Below are 16,579 nucleotides of genomic sequence, written 5' to 3' on the forward strand. Positions count from 1 at the left end.
TCACCCCCCCCCCCCCCACAACCCGCAAGGCCCCCTAATTGGAAAACATGATTTGGGTACTCTAAATTTATTTCAAAAAAGGTAGCTTTGAATCCAGCTCGCTCGACGCTGCTTTTCTCATCTGTTCTGGCACTCTGCAATTTTTGGAAAATTCCACCCATTACATCAGGTGACCAAAAGCTTGATCAGAGAGGTAGGTTTTAAGGAATGTCGACAAGGAAGAAGAAGGAAACAACGGGGCAGATGTGTAGGGAGGGTATTCCAGAGCTGGAGCTTAGGCAACTAAAGCCGCAGCCACCAATGGCGGAGCAATTAAAATTGGGGCTTCACAAGAGGCCAACATTAGACGAGTGTAGCTATCTAGGAGGGTTGTGGGGTGATCTGTCACAAGTGACGTTAACCAAGACTCAGTTTACCTGCTTGAATGGATGTTTCTATTTCAAAGAAGAGTAGGGCAGATATCCCTGGGGTCTTGGTCAATATTTATTTCTCAAGCAACATCACAAAAAATTGATGATCTGGGGCGAGATTCTCCGACCCCCCGCCGGGTCGGAGAATCGCCGGTGGCTGGCGTGAATCCCGCCCCGGCCGGTTGCCGAATTCTCCACCACCGGATATTCGGCGGGGGCGGGAATTGCGCCGCGCCGGTTGGCTGGCCCCCCCCCGCGATTCTCCGGCCCGGATGGGCCGAAGTCCCGCCGCTAAAATGCCTGTCCCGCCGGCGTAGATTAAACCACCTACCTTACCAGCGGGACAAGGCGGATTGGGCGGGCTCCGGGATCCTGGGGGGCGCGGGGCGATCTGGCCCCGGGGGGTGCCCCCACGGTGGCCTGGCCCGCGATCGGGGCCCATCGATCCACGGGCGGGCCTGTGCCGTGGGGGCACTCTTTCCCTTCCGCCTTCACCACGGTCTCCACCATGGCGGAGGCGGAAGAGACTCCCTCCACTGCGCATACGTGGGAATGCCGTCTGCGGCCGCTGACGGTCCCGCGCAAGCGCCGCCCGGAGATTCATTTCCGCGCCAGCTGGCGGGGCACCAAAGGCCTTTTCTGCCAGCTGGCAAGGCGGAAATTCGTCCGGCGCGGGCCTAGCCCCTTAAGGTTGGGGCTCGGCCCCCAAAGATGCGGAGCATTCCGCACGTTTGGGGCGGCGCGATGCCCGACTGATTTGCGCCGTTTTGGGCACCAGTCGGCGGACATCGTGCCGTTTCTGGAGAATTTCGCCCCTGGTTGTTATCAAATTTCCGTTTGTGGGACTTTCTTGTACGCATATTGGCTGCCATGTAGGATCACATAACGAGTGCAGCATTTGATGTGACCCTAAAATTGAAAGCAGTTCAAGAATTACTTACGTCTTGTCCCGCGGTTGAAGAGTGGGTTCCTGATTTCAGCTGAGCTAAGAACCACAGGTTTCTGCACTGTGTTTAAAAAAAAAAGGTTTCTGGCAGGGTAGGTAAGCTGTCCCCCAGTTAGAAAGGAAGCAACAGTGACTTTACAAATACTGGCTGTTTTTGCGTTTCCTTGTCAACAGGCCATCAGCCTGTTCTCCGAACAGAAGAAGATAAATTCTATTAAAATTGTGTAATAGTTAAAGATCTGTCCCATCACTTATGATAAGGCTATTTTCCAAACAAGTTGTGGTTTTCACTTAGAAATTCACGAATTATTCTAACCATGCAGATGGTTAGAGATTAAAGACAAAGACAAGATTAGAGACAAAGAGATTAAAGATTTTTTTAGCAACTCGGTAATGTACTGAGCTTAGATGCGGAGAGTAGGAAACTGCTTGGGCTAGTGAGAGAGATGTCAGTTGGCTAGTGGGTAAATACTTAACAGTTTATAGTTTGGTGGCTGCGAATGGTTTTAATCAATTTGTATGCACTATTTAGTTGATAATGAGATGTGGGACAAACATTTGCAGTCCCTGGATGGTGGGTTTGCCGTGGGAATGCCCAAATAATTCCCCAGTTGCCTTCCCACTGCACTTGTGCCTGGCCGCAGACTGTCCACGATTTTATGGAGGGGGGGACACAGGGTGGTGGCGGGCAGAGCCCAGAGTGGCCTTAAGTGGTCAATTACCGGTCCAATTACCGGTCACATAAGGACCATTTCCTACCTGCGCCCCCCCAACCTCCGTTTTGAGGTTAGTGGGCTAGTTCAGGCATGTGAGGTGGCGCGGAATATCTTACCCATGTTTCCATTTATGTTGTTGACGATTAATATGAATCTTGAAATTGTTCTTCAGATGATTAAAGAAGCAAGCCACCCCAGAAAGAATAAAGCGTGAACTGAGGCCCATAACGGCCAAGAATTTAAAAATATTGGCTGCATCGAAAAAAGGAAAAGGCAACTTGCAGCTCGTAAGTATATTAACATGGAAACTTTGAAGGAATCATACAGGTTATGGATACTAAATCAGCGGGTGTCAATATTCTTCTGGTTTCCAGAAAAGAACATTGGCAGTCGCAAACTCTTCTGTATCGTCCACCAATGAGATTGTAGGACATTTCCCAGCAGTTAAAATCTGCACATTCACTCAGAGTTCACCTCAAGCACACTAACGAACAAGCAATGGTGGATGGCGGAAGGTCCTCTGGTTCATTCAACTTGTGGCAAAATTGTGGTGCCTTCGAAATTCCTCTCTGCAATCCCGCATCCTAGGTAATTGAAATTAATCCAGGGGATCAGTCCGCTCCCTGAAATCCTTGCAGTTCTTACCTTTTTATAAGAGGTGGTGTCCACCCCAACCATTGTAACCGGTGGAAGTGAACACATTGGTCAATGCAAATCTGCATTGCCATTCCTTGCTGATGGTGAAAAACTGCTGCAAGTGCAGACAAATAGTATCAATCAAAGTACTCCTTACAGAGTGTGCAAGAGGTATTTTTGGTACACGAGGCAAAATATATGCAAGTGGCAATTATTGATGCAATTGGAGCATCGCAGTCATCAAGTTGTCAGGTAAGTGTATATGGGCATGGTGTCTATGGGTGTGATCTACCGGGCACATTATGCCCGAAAGGCCACGCGGCCGGTCGATGCTGGGAGATCCCTCTTCCAGGATCTACCCGGCTTGCCACACCTCGCAAGATCTAATGTGATCGCGTGAAACGTCGCGATATTAATTCCACTTATTGTGGGCAGATCACTTTTTAGCAAATCTGCATATTAGATCGAGACAGCTAGTCTCATTCTAATATGCATTCCCACGATCTACCCAAGGAATTGGGATCTAACCCCTTGGCAAACTCGGGCGAGTACCATTCACTGCTGATCTCCTTCTGTACTGAGGAGTTTCGCCAAGCGGAGCTCCTCAGTGCAGAAAACGGGACTAAGTGCAGCCTTATTGGGGAGTTCTCCACGGAGGCCCCGAATCTACCCAAATAAGAACAGAATCCCCGTTCGATAGCGTCGGGTTTCTCAGCGCTCCAGAGTGCCGGGAATCACCCGGCGAAACGCGCTCATTAGGGGCCTCTGTTCCCATTTGGGTAGATCACGCCCTGTGACTCTACATTTATCTGACCATAACATTCAATAAATAGTGTTGAATATTCCATTTTTAACAGGATTGCAAACGGAAACACACAGCTCGCTGTCAACAATTTAATTGTCTGCTGCACAACATGACTGAGAAGGCTACAGTAACCCTCCGAGCACGGCTCTGGAATAGCACTTTCCTGGAGGTATGGGCTGAATCCTTCCGATCTTTCCGATCTGATATGGATTATATTGCTTTTTCTTTCATGTTTACTCCCAGGTTAACTGTGAACCTCTTTGCAGGATCATCCAATTCTATGGACAACGAGCAGGGACTGTTTAAGTAACCCTCAGAAAGAACGCTTCTAGCATTCCCACTTACTCCTTCACTCTCTTAGTTTTTCTTCTGTTACATGTTACATGTTTTAGTTGCTGTGAAATGAAGAGTCTAAACTCCTTGTTCCTTTTCACCAAACACCATTTATTTCACTTCCAACAGCCTCTACACAAAACTCTTAACAACACACCACCTGACAGAGGCCACCTGACAGAGGCCACCTGACAGAGGCCACCTGACAGAGGCCACCTGACAGAGGCCACCTGACAGAGGCCACCTGACAGAGGCCACCTGACAGAGGCCACCTGACAGAGGCCACCTGACAGAGGCCACCTGACAGAGGCCACCTGACAGAGGCCACCTGACAGAGGCCCACCTGACAGAGGCCACCTGACAGAGGCCACCTGACAGAGGCCACCTGACAGAGGCCACCTGACGCCCCTTTACATAATCAGTGTCAAGTAATGGATACTTATACATAAATGAGACAACTAATTGCAATGTCTCTTAACCCATCACTTAACAGTCTCCCCTTCCTTGGAGAAAAAAAATAATTAGGTGTAGGTGAAAACAAAATTTCAAGAAACTCAAAAACACACACATGGGGCGAAATTCTTCCGCCGATCGGCGCAAAAAACGGCGCAAATCCGACTTGCATCACGTCGGAAAAATGGGTCGATAGTCTCCGGCCCGAAATGGGCTAAGCAGCGACGTAACGGGATCCGCGCTTGCGCAGTGGTTCACGCCGTTGCAGCGTCATACGCTCATAAGGCCGCGCTGCTCCCCCCCACCCGACCGCAACACCCGACCGCAACACCCGACTGGATGGCTGGCCGTTCGCTCAGCCCGAGGTTCGAGTCACGCGATGTGGAGGCGCTCCTGGACGCGGTGGAGCAGAGGAGGGACGCCCTGTATCCCGGGCACGCCGCATGAGTTGCCCCACGCCACAGCCGGCGTCTGTGGAGGGAAGTGGCAGAGGCCGTCACCGCTGTGGCCCTGACATCACGGACAGGCACCCAGTGCCACAAGAAGGTGAACGACCTCGTCAGAGCAGGCAGGGGTGAGCCTCCCCCATATCCCCCCCTCCCCCATATCCCCCCTCCCCCATATCCCCCCTCCCCCATATCCCCCCATCCCCCATATCCCCCCCTCCACCATATCCCCCCCTCCCCATATCCCCCCGCATCCCCCCTCCCCATATCCCCCCTCCCCCATATCCCCCCTCCCCCATACCCCCCTCCCCCATATCCCCCCTCCCCCATATCCCCCCTCCCCCATATCCCCCCCTCCCCCATATCCCCAAGTGAATCCAGCCCTAACCTTAACCTCTGCAATGCACGCGCAACCGATGGCGTGCATTCATATACCTGCCTAACACTGTTGCCTTTTACCCCTGCCCCCCCCCCCCCTCCCACAGGAGAAGCGCGCGCACAACAATAGGGAGCATGTGAGGACTGGAGGAGGGCCCGCTGATGAGAGGCCACTGACCGTACACGAGGAAAGGGCTCTGGAACTGGCTGGCGGACCTGAGGACCGGGAGGTTGCTGATGCAGAGGTCGGGGGCGCACTAGCGAGTGAGCCACCGACAGCCCGTCCCCATATCCCCCCCTCCCCTATATCTCCCTCCCCCGTATCACCTGATCACTGCCTGATGTCTAACCATGCATGCTTCATTGTGTATCGCAGGACCAAACGTCCAGGCACCCATCCCCGCAGATGCAGACCGCCCGCAGGATGCCCCTCGGAGACCACAGGAGACGGAGAGACCCGCACCCTCCAGCATGCGACGCCCGCAGGATGCCCCTCGGAGACCACGGGAGACGGAGAGACCCGGACCCTCCAGCATGCGACGCCCGCAGGATGCCCCTCGGAGGACCACGGGAGACGGAGAGACCCGGACCCTCAGCATGCGGCGCCCGCAAGATGCCCCTCGGAGACCACGGGAGACGGAGAGACCCGGACCCTCCAGCATGCGACGCCCGCAGGATGCCCCTCACACACCACGGGAGACGGAGAGACCTGGAGCAACAGGGAGACGACACCCCGGTCACGTGCGGGAGCGACCACCCCAGCGACGAGGGGGGCAGCCACAGGCCCCCGTCACATCCGAGCCAGGACACCACTACCCAGGACACCAGTACCCAGGACACCACTACCCAGGACACCCCTACCCGGGACAGCACTACCCAGGACACCCCTACCCGGGACAGCACTACCCAGGAAGACGAAATACCGGACAGTGACTCAGAGTGGATGGGTGGAGACGAACCCCCACCCCAAAGTGCCATGGACTCAGAGTGGGACGAAGAGCACGACACAACGCCACTGCTGTCACCAACACCCTCCACCATCGCAGAAACACTCACCACGGTTGGGCACTTTAGTGATGAGGCGTCTGGTACCACTCACTGGTGCGCACAACACAGCCGTCCCGGTACAGCAGGTGGAGGTAGGAGCAGAAGAGGGACCGGTCGGGTCGGAGGGCAGCCAGCCCAAGCGAACATCTGCCGCCCAGATGGATCCCGGGTTCCTGCAGTTACCACACCCACACATAGATCCGATGCAACCACCGACCCGGAGACGAGAGAAGAGGGTGACGGGCGGCTTGCGGCGCTGCGGTCGCAGGTGGAGGAGTCCACCCGCGTCCAGGAGCTGGGAGTGGTGCCGGTCATGCGTGCCACCCAGGCTGACACTGCACGGGTGGCGTCCGCGGTGGAGGCAATGGGTGCGACGGTGTCAGACATGGGGAACGGTTTGCGAGGCCTGGGGCCTTCCGTGCAGGCGGCGTCTGTGGCCCAGGAAATGGCTGCCCTCTCACAGGAGGCCATGAGCCAGTGCCAGCGCCAGATGGCAGAGGCGCTCAACGCCATAGCCCAGTCTCTGCAGGCCATGGCCAGTCTCAGCAGGCCATGGCCCAGTCTCTGCAGGCCATCGCTGAGGGCATCGGCGCCAGTGGCCATGTGCGAGCCGGCGTCGCACTGTCACAGACAGGGTTTGCCAACCCCCTGGGCTCCATGGCTGCAAACCTGCAGACCCCTGTCGATACCAGCACGGGCCTCCAGGACTGGCAGCGCCAGATGTCGGGGGGGCGTCGGATGGCCAGTCCGTTCGCATCCCCCATCCATGTAGAGGCCTGGGGCCATCAGGCACCCCGAGGAGGAGGAGGTGGTGTGGTCCGTCCCGGCTCCCTCTGTAGGGGAGGTCCCGGTACACCGCGACACCTCGGACTCCCCCCTTCCGTCCAGGTGCATCGGGTTGGGCAACGGGCAGGACAGGCTGGCAGCTCGCATCCCAGTCGCCCGGCCGCAGCCTGGCCCATCTAGGCCAGGACGCCCCAGGTAACGGCCGCCAAAGGGATCCAGTGTCTGAGGGCAGGAATCACAGGAGTCCACCTCCAGTTCTGCTGTACCGTCTGGGGAACCACGTAGACGTAGTCAAAGGGCCCGTAAGGCCAAACAATTAGACACTGAGTAAGTTGGCATGGGTGCAGGGCACAGATGAGTTTTAGGGGCTAGGGCACGTGCATGAACTCCTTTGGTTATTAAAGTCAATGTTACACCTACCGAAGCTGCCTTTGTGCTCTGTCCAAAGTGTGCGGGGGTGTCATGTACGTTGAGCGCAAGTGTGTGTGTGAGGGGTGGTCTTACCTCAGCCCCAGGTGAGTCTGCCCCCTTCCCCCTGGGCCGCCATCAACATCCCCCGGGCAGAGGACGGGACCGTGCGCTGCAGTGTCACAGCCGCATGCAGGGATGGTTTGGGTGGATGGTGGTACTGTGGCCATGGGTCAGACATAGTCCAACGATGTAGAGCCAGGAGCTCATCACAGGGCAGGTTGTCATCATCCTCATGGCCTGCGATAGACACGCGTCCACCCGCAACTGTGTGAGCCCGGCCCGTTGTGCCGCAGGTGGATCGGCAATGGGGGGGGGGGGGGGGGGGGGGGTGCATGCGGGTGGGGTGGGGTGGGGTTGGGGAGGGGGGTGAGGGTGCTGGTGGGTGGGGGGGTGTGGGTGGTCGGCTGTTGCCATGGTGTGCGGTCTGTGGCCATACTACCCGATTCCCACGCCCATCTAGTCAGTGAAGCGGGCGTCTATCAGTCTGTCCCGTGCCCGCTGGGCCAGCCGGTAACGGTGGACAGCCACCCGCCTGTGTCTACCCCGTCTGCCCTGACCATTGCCCCCATCCCCCTCATCTGGGGAGGACTGGGCCTCTTCCTGCTGCTTCTCCACTCCCCCCTCCTCTGCCTGCGGCACATCGCCCTCTGCTGGGCTATGTTGTGCAGGACGCAGCACACCACAATGATGCGGCCGACCCTATCTGACCGATACTGGAGGGCGCCCCCAGAGAGGTCCAGGCACCTGAAACGCATCTTCAGCACGCCAAAGCACCTCTCGATCACTCCCCTTGTCGCTATCATGGGCATCATTGTAGCGGTTCTCCGCCTCATTGCGTGGCCTCCGTATAGGCGTCATCAGCCACGATCGCAATGGGTAGCCCCTGTCGCCCAGCAACCAGCCCCTCAGCCGGGGATGGCGTCCCTCGTACATGCCGGGGATGGATGACCGCGACAACACGAATGAGTCGTGTACACTGCCTGGGTGACGGGCGGCAGACGTGCAGGATCATCATGCGGTGGTCGCAGACCACCTGTACGTTCATCGAATAGGTCCCCTTCCTATTAGTGAACACGGCCCTGTTATCTGCAGGTGGCCGCACGGCGACGTGCATCCCATCGATCGCGCCCTGGACCATGGGGAACCCGGCCACGGCAGAGAAGCCACGGCCCGGGCATCTTGGCTGGCCCGGTCCACGGGGAAGCGGATGTAGCGGTGCGCCATGGCATATAGGGCATCTGTCACTGCCCGGATGCACCGCGGTGCACCGATGTCTGCGATATGCCGGACAGGTCCCCACTCGGTGCCTGGAATGACCCCGTTGCATAAAGTTCAGGGCCACCGTAACCTTGACGGACACGGGAAGAGGGTGTCCCCCGCCAGTGCCACGCGGTGACAGGTGTGCCAGCAGGTGGCAGATGTGTGCCACGGTTTCCCGGCTCATCCGGAGTCTCCTCCTGCATTCCCGGTCCGTGAGGTCCTGGTATGACTGCCGGGGCCGGTACACACGGGGCGCCCTCGGGTGCCTCCGTTGCCGTGGGGCCGCGACGTCCTCCTCCCCCTCCTCCTGTCCCTGTCGGTCAGGTGTCCCTCCAGCCTGGGCGGGCTGCCGCCTGCCCCTCTGCGGCAGCCTGCGCCGCCTCTCTGGCACGCTCCTCCTCCTCCTCCTCCTCATCCAGGGCAACATAGACATGAGCGGCTGCCACCACGGCGGCCATCATCGCTGGATGATCTGAAAACATGACGGCCCTGGTGGGGGGGAGGGGAACGACGACATGTCATCATTGCCCATATCCCCTCCTCCCCCAGCCAGGTGGCATGGACCGCATGGGTTCAACTGTTGGAGGCTGGCACCTGGCCAGGTGGACCAACTCACTTGCCCTCCCATCCCCCTCCTCGGCACGGACCCCCCCCAACCTCCACCCCAGCACGGACCCCCCCCCCAACCTCCACCCCAGCACGGACCACCCCCAACCTCCACCCAGCACGGACCCCCCCCCCCCCCCAACCTCCACCCCAGCACGGACCCCCCAACCTCCACCCCGGCACGGCACGGACCCCCCCCCCCAACCTCCACCACGGCACGGACCCCCCCCCAACCTCCACCCCAGCATGGACCCAACCTCCACCCCAGCACGGACCCCCCCCCCCAACCTCCACCCCAGCACGGATCATCCCCAAACCCCAACCTCCACCCCGGCACGGACCCTCCCCCAACCTCCACCCCGGCACGGCACGGACCCCCCCCCCACCTCCACCCCAGCACGGACCCCCCCCCAACCTCCACCCCAGCACAGACCCCCCCCCCAACCTCCACCCCGGCACGGCACGGACCCCCCCAACCTCCACCCCAGCACAGACACCCCCCCCCCCGCCCAACCTCCACCCCAGCACGGACCCCCCCCAACCTCCACCCAGCACGGACCCCCCCCAACCTCCACCCCAGCACGACCCCCCCCAACCTCCACCCCGGCACGGCACGGACCCCCCCCCCCAACCTCCACCCCGGCACGGCACGGACCCCCCCCCCCAACCTCCACCCCAGCACGACCCCCCCCCAACCTCCACCCCAGCACGGACCCCTCCCCAACCTCCCACCCCAGCACGGACCCCCCCCAACCTCCACCCCGCACGGCACGGACCCCCCCCAACCTCCACCCCAGCACGGACCCCCCCAACCTCCACCCCGGCACGGACCCCCCCCCCAACCTCCACCCCAGCACGGACCCCCCCCCCAACCTCCACCCCAGCACGGACCCCCCCCCCAACCTCCACCCCAGCACGGACCAACCCCAACCTCCACCCAGGCATGGACCCCCCCAGTCCCCAACCTCCACCCCGGCACGACCCCCTCCCGGCACTCCCCCGGAGCCCAGCCTACTCTAACCCCCCCCACGCCGCACACACACACACACAACCCGAGACACACCTCTCCTCACTCAATCAGACTGCGGCCACGCCATTGCCTGCCCAGAGCCAACCCCCCAGGCCGTCACTCACCTCCACACTGGTCGGCGTGAGCCTGGAGCACCGGGTCACGCTGATGAAAAGGAGGTTGATTCACGTCGACGTGAACGGTCATCACGTCGACGGGACTTCGGCCCATCCGGAAGGGAGAATATCGGCAGGCCGAAAATCGGCTGCCTTGCGCAGACCCGTGACATTCTCCATGGCAGCGGCGCCATTAACGCCCCGCCGACTTTTCTCCCTTCGGATACTTCGGCAACCGGCGGGGGCGGGATTCACGGCGGCCAACGGCCATTCTCTGACCGTCTGGGGGGTCGGAGAATGACGCCCAGGATGTCCCCCCCTTTTTTTTTTTGGACGCGAAAGAAAAAAAAAACAGTCACAGAAACAAGCGCCCTTCATTAACAATATCCAAAAGTTTCTGTGAACTCGCCCCTCTTTTCGTAAAACAGTCTGACAGGTGATAGCTCCTGTCGACCCATTTAATTTTTGTTATTTCCCCTCTGTCCAACATCTGCTTCAAACTTGCGATGTCTATCCGTAACCTCTTTTCATTGACACTTTTTGTAGAGTGCACATTTTCCCACAGGGATTTATTGTCAATGTGACAGTCAATAGGTATATTACCCAAATTCCCTAATCCCAAAATTTCTGTCAATATCATACTTATATAAAAAGCCATAACCATCCTCTGCTACCATTATTACACGTTTTAGTTGCTGTGAAATGAAGAGTCTAAACTCCTTGTTCCTTTTCACCAAACACCATTTATTTCACTTCCACAGCCTCTGCACAAAACACTTAACAACACACCACCTGACAGAGGCCACCTGAAGCCCCTTTACATATCAGTGTCAATTAATGGATACTTAACATAAATGAGACAACTAATTGCAATGTCTCTTAACCCATTACTTAACATTACACCATGTGACCAAGCAGATAAAGATGTCTTGGTACCTGATTAAACTAATTCCGTGAAGTGCTCATCTTTATTTTAATAATCTTTAAACTTTAGTGGCACAAGTAACATGGTAGTGGGGCAGCACGGTAGCATTGTGGATAGCACAATTGCTTCACAGCTCCAGGGTCCCAGGTTCAATTCCAGCTTGGGTCACTGTCTGTGCGGAGTCTGCACATCCTACCCGTGTGTGCGTGGGTTTCCTCCGGGTGCTCCGGTTTCCTCCCACAGTCCAAAGATGTGCAGGTTAGGTGGATTGGCCATGCTAAATTGCCCTTAGTGTCCAAAATTGCCCTTAGTGTTGGGTGGGGTTACTGGGTTATGGGGATCGGGTGGAGGTGTTGACCTTGGGTAGGGTGCTCTTTCCAAGAGTCGGTGCAGTCTCGATGGGCCGAATGGCCTCCTTCTGCACAGTAAATTCTATGTTAATCTATGTTAATTCTATGTTAGGCTTGCATTAACACTGCAATGAAGTTACTGTGAAAAGCCCCGAGTCGCCACATTCCGGCGCCTGTTCGGGTACACAGAGGGAGAATTCAGAATGTCCAAATTACCTAACAGCACGTTTTTCGGGACTTGTGGAAGGAAACCGGAGCACCCGGAGGAAACCCACGCAGACACGGGGAGAATGTGCAGACACCACACAGACAGTGACTCAAGCCTGGGACCCTGGAGCTGTGAAGCAACAGTGTTACCCACTGTGCTACCGTGCTGCCCATTTTTGAGTCCATGGAGTGCTTGATCACTTTATAATATTATTTAGTCTATTAATGACAGATATTGGAAATAAATTGAAAGATTAAAACTGATGCACAGACGATTGGAGAGTAAAGATTACATCCTAAGAATGTGCTTTGTTTCGCTAACGAGACTGTTAAAATGAGAATGTAAGTTTGAAGTAGAAGTAATGGGTTGAGAATGTAACTATCTAGCTCTTGTAGACATCATTCCTGATCGGTCAGTAAAGACCAAATGATTTACAAATCCCATCTTGTCATTCTAGCACCTCAGTCTAGAAATTGATCGATGCATCTTGCTTTCTTTTGGATAATACACTGACCACTAAAGCTCCTTTGGCAGCACGATAACAAAAGTGGATAGCACTGTGGCTTCACAGCGCCAGGGTCCCAGGTTCGATTCCCCGCTGGGTCACTGTCTGTGCGGAGACTGCACGTTCTCCCCGTGTCTGCGTGGGTTTCCTCCGGGTGCTCTGGTTTCCTTCCACAGTCCAAAGACGTGCAGGTTAGGTGGATTGGCCATGCTATATTGCCCTTAGTGACCAAAAAGGTTAGATGGGATTATTGGGTTACGGGGATCGGGTGGAAGTGAGAGCTTAAGTGGGTCGGTGCAGACCTGATGGGCCGAATGGCCTCCTTCTGCACTGTATGTTCTATGTCCCATTTGGTGGGCACGAAGCGTGTGTACAATATCAGCCAGAAATCTGCTGCCCACCATATTGAGAAATGATGAAAAAACATATCTGCTAACCCCCGCCAAAAGGGACGTTAGGTCCTTTGCATATGTAAATAAGGGACCGAATGCCTGTTTGTGGTCACCTCTCTGAGCTTAGTTTGCCCAGATGCAAAAATATGGGATTACCTGCTGCTCCCAACCAAGAACGTAAGGAATGCTCCTCTCAATGCCTACTTAAAGGAATCAATCACCACCTTTTTTTTGTTTGTCGCCATTGCCGCAGTCGCACCCATTGTGCCGGGTGCCATTACACCTCAGGGCCAGTGCAATGCAGCCCAATTTTGCCACTTCTCTTTTCCAGCTCACTGGCTCCATATAACGAGTCCTTAACTTCAAGATCAGCGACGTCTCATGTTTCACCATTCAGGCGCAAGGAATTTACTCTGGGCCTTCTGTCTGCTGAAAAAAGGGCTCGCCAAAATGTTCTGACCAATATCTGTTCTTTCACAATGAGTGCTGGTGACTTTCAATTTTTTTTTAAAAGTCTAATTATTCCCAGGTGCCAAATGATGAAAGTTTCTGAGAATGTTTACTGAATGATTTGAAAGTTCTTCAAATGTGTTTTTATTTGGTATTCTAGGAATACCGGGATTACAGTCGGATTACTGTTCCCATAGAGGCATCCTTACACTTGATGACAAATATTTCCACAATCAAAATGAAACAACCAGATGTGACAGTGAGTTCTTTCAGATTTTCTTGTCAGTAGAAACTTGGAACAATTGTGGATCATCCTTCTTGTTTGTTAATCTGAGAGAAAATTAAAGCAAAAATTATTAATTGTAGAAATCACAACAAACACTGCATTTCTTTAGCATCTTTAATAGTGAGCGACATAGGTGACCAGAGGCTATATTTTAAATGAGGAAAGACGGATGAACAGGTTTAGGGGGCAAATGTCAGTGTCCATGCTGATTTCATCTGTGGGAAGTGCACTCATCTCCTGCTCCTCAGAAACCGCTTTAGGGAACTGGAGCTGGAGCTGGATGAACTTCGGAACATTCGGGAGGCAGAGGTGGTCATAGATAGAAGCTTCAGGGATGTAGTTACTCCGAAGAATAAAGATAGAAGGGTGACGGTGAGAGGGGCTGGGAGGAAGCAGTCAGTACAGGGATCCCCTGTGGTCGTTCCCCTTAGTAACAAGTATACCACTTTGGTCACGGTTGGGGGGGGGGGGGGTGACTTACCAGGGGTAAGCCATGGGGTACAGGTCTCTGGCACAGAGTCTGTCCCTGTTGCTCAGAAGGGAAGGAGGGAGAGGAATGGAGCATTAGTCATTGGAGACTCCATAGTTAGGGGGATAGATAGGAGATTCTGTGGGAACGAGAGAGACTCGCGGTTGGTGTGTTGCCTCCCAAGTGCCAGGGTCCGTGATGTCTCGGATCATGTTTTTGGGATCCTTAAGGGGGAGGGGGAGCAGCCCCAAGTCGTGGTCCACATAGGTAACAACGACATAGGTAGGAATAGGGGTGTAAGGCAGGAATTCAGGGAGCTAGGGTGGAAACTTAGATGTAGGACAAACAGAGTTATTATCTCTGGGTTGTTACCCGTGCCACGTGCTAGCGAGACGAGGAATAGGGAGAGAGAGGAGTTTAACACGTGGCTACAGGGATGGTGCAGGAGGGAGGGAGGGTTTCAGATTCCTGGATAATTGGGGCTCATTCTGAGGTAGGTGGGACCTCTACAAACGGGATGGTCTACACCTGGACCAGAGGGGTACCAATATCCTGGGGGGGATATTTGCTAATGCTCTTGGGGAGGGTTTAAACTAGTTCAGCAGGGGATTGGGACCCTGAATTGTGGCTCCAGTATACAGGAGGTTGAGAGTAGTGAGGTCATGAGTAAGTTTCAAAGTTGCAGGAGTGTACCGGCAGGCAGGAAGGTGGTTTAAAGTGTGTCTTCAATGCCAGGAGCATCCGGAATAAGGTGTGTGAACTTGCGGCATGGGTTGGTACCTGGGACTTCGATGTTGTGGCCATTTCGGAGACATGGAGAGAGCAAGGACAGAACATAGAACATAGAAAATACAGCTCAGAACAGGCCCTTCGGCCCACGATGTTGTGCCGAACCTTTGTCCTAGATTAATCATAGATTATCATTGAATTTACAGTGCAGAAGGAGGCCATTCGGCCCCCTGAGTCTGCACCGGCTCTTGGAAAGAGCACCCCACCCAAACTCAACACCTCCACCCAACACCAAGGGCAATTTGGACATTAAGGGCAATTTATCATTGGCCAATTCACCTAACCCGCACATCTTTGGACTGTGGGAGGAAACCGGAGCACCCGGAGGAAACCCACGCAGACACGGGGAGGACGTGCAGACTCCACACAGACAATGACCCAAGCCGGAATCGAACCTGGGACCATGGAGCTGTGAAGCAATTGTGCTATCCACAATGCTACCGTGCTGCCCTTAAGAACAAATAAATCTACACTATATCATTTTACCGTAATCCATGTACCTATCCAATAGCTGCTTGAAGGTCCCTAATGTTTCTGACTCAACTACGTCCACAGGCAGTGCATTCCATGCCCCCACTGGGTAAAGAACCTACCTCTGATATCCCTCCTATATCTTCCACCTTTCACCTTAAATTTATGTCCCCTTGTAATGGTGTGTTCCACCCGGGGAAAAAGTCTCTGACTGTCTACTCTATCTATTCCCCTGATCATCTTATAAACCTCTATCAAGTCGCCCCTCATCCTTCTCCGCTCTAATGAGAAAAGGCCTAGCACCCTCAACCTTTCCTCGTAAGACCTACTCTCCATTCCAGGCAACATCCTGGTAAATCTTCTTTGCACCTTTTCCAGAGCTTCCACATCCTTCCGAAAATGAGGCGACCAGAACTGTACACAGTACTCCAAATGTGGCCGTACCAAAGTTTTGTACAGCTGCATCATCACCTCACGGCTCTTAAATTCAATCCCTCTGTTAATGAACGCGAGCACACCATAGGCCTTCTTCACAGCTCTATCCACTTGAGTGGCAACTTTCATACCTTGACAGGAATGGTTGTTGTAGGTGCCGGGGTTTAGATATTTCAGTAAGCTCAGGGAAGTTGGTAAAAGAGGGGGAGGGGTGACATTGTTAGTCAAGGACAGTATTACGGTGGCAGAAAGGACATTTGATGAGGACTCGTCTACTGAGGTAGTATGGGCTGAGGTTAGAAACAGGAAAGGAGAGGTCACCCTGTTGTGGGTGTTCTATAGGCCTCCGAAAAGGTCCAGAGATGTAGAGGAAAGGATTGCAAAGATGATTCTGGATAGGAGCGAAAGCAACAGGGTAGTTGTTATTGGGGGACTTTAACTTTCCAAATATTGACTGGAAACGCTATAGTTCGAGTACTTTAGATGGGTCCGTTTTTGTCCAATGTGTGCAGGAGGGTTTCCTGACACAGTATGTAGATAGGCCAACGAGAGGCGAGGCCATATTGGATTTGGTACTGGGTAATGAACCAGGACAGGTGTTAGATTTGGAGGCAGGTGAGCACTTTGGTGATAGTGACCACAATTCAATTACGTTTACTTCAGTGATGGAAAGGGATAGGTATATACCGCAGGGCATGAGTTATATCTGGGGGAAAGGCAATTATGATGCGATGAGGCAAGACTTAGGATGCATCGGATGGAGAGGAAAACTGTAGGGGATGGGCACAATGGAAATGTGGAGCTTGTTCAAGGAACAGCTACTGCGTGTCCTTGATAAGTATGTACCTGTCAGGCAGGGAGGAAGTGGTCGAGCGAGGGAA

The 16,579-nt window shown here is 54.6% G+C and overlaps 1 protein-coding gene and 1 long non-coding RNA gene across 3 annotated transcripts in view; one reads left to right on the forward strand and one right to left on the reverse strand.

The window, feature by feature from the left end:
• The window catches only part of itga3b (integrin, alpha 3b), a 272,129-nt gene that overhangs the window by 233,851 nt on the left and 21,699 nt on the right, over positions 1 to 16,579 (forward strand). The window contains exons 21-23 of one of the 2 annotated variants that reach the window (XM_072487143.1): positions 2,255 to 2,359; positions 3,566 to 3,682; positions 13,409 to 13,507. In XM_072487143.1, the coding sequence (XP_072343244.1) occupies positions 2,255 to 2,359; positions 3,566 to 3,682; positions 13,409 to 13,507 (321 nt within the window). Of the gene's footprint in view, positions 1 to 2,244; positions 2,360 to 3,565; positions 3,683 to 13,408; positions 13,508 to 16,579 lie in introns of those variants that run through there. The other variant, XR_011937490.1, reaches the window with a different exon arrangement.
• Positions 11,163 to 16,579, reverse strand: part of LOC140398449 (uncharacterized) — a 30,464-nt gene continuing 25,047 nt past the window's right edge. Inside the window, exon 3 of the long non-coding RNA XR_011937491.1 lies at positions 11,163 to 13,578. This is a non-coding gene — a long non-coding RNA (uncharacterized lncRNA). The remainder of the gene's footprint in view (positions 13,579 to 16,579) is intronic.

This window comes from Scyliorhinus torazame, chromosome 21 (assembly GCF_047496885.1).
Source record: "Scyliorhinus torazame isolate Kashiwa2021f chromosome 21, sScyTor2.1, whole genome shotgun sequence".
NCBI classification, from domain to species: Eukaryota; Metazoa; Chordata; class Chondrichthyes; order Carcharhiniformes; family Scyliorhinidae; genus Scyliorhinus; species Scyliorhinus torazame.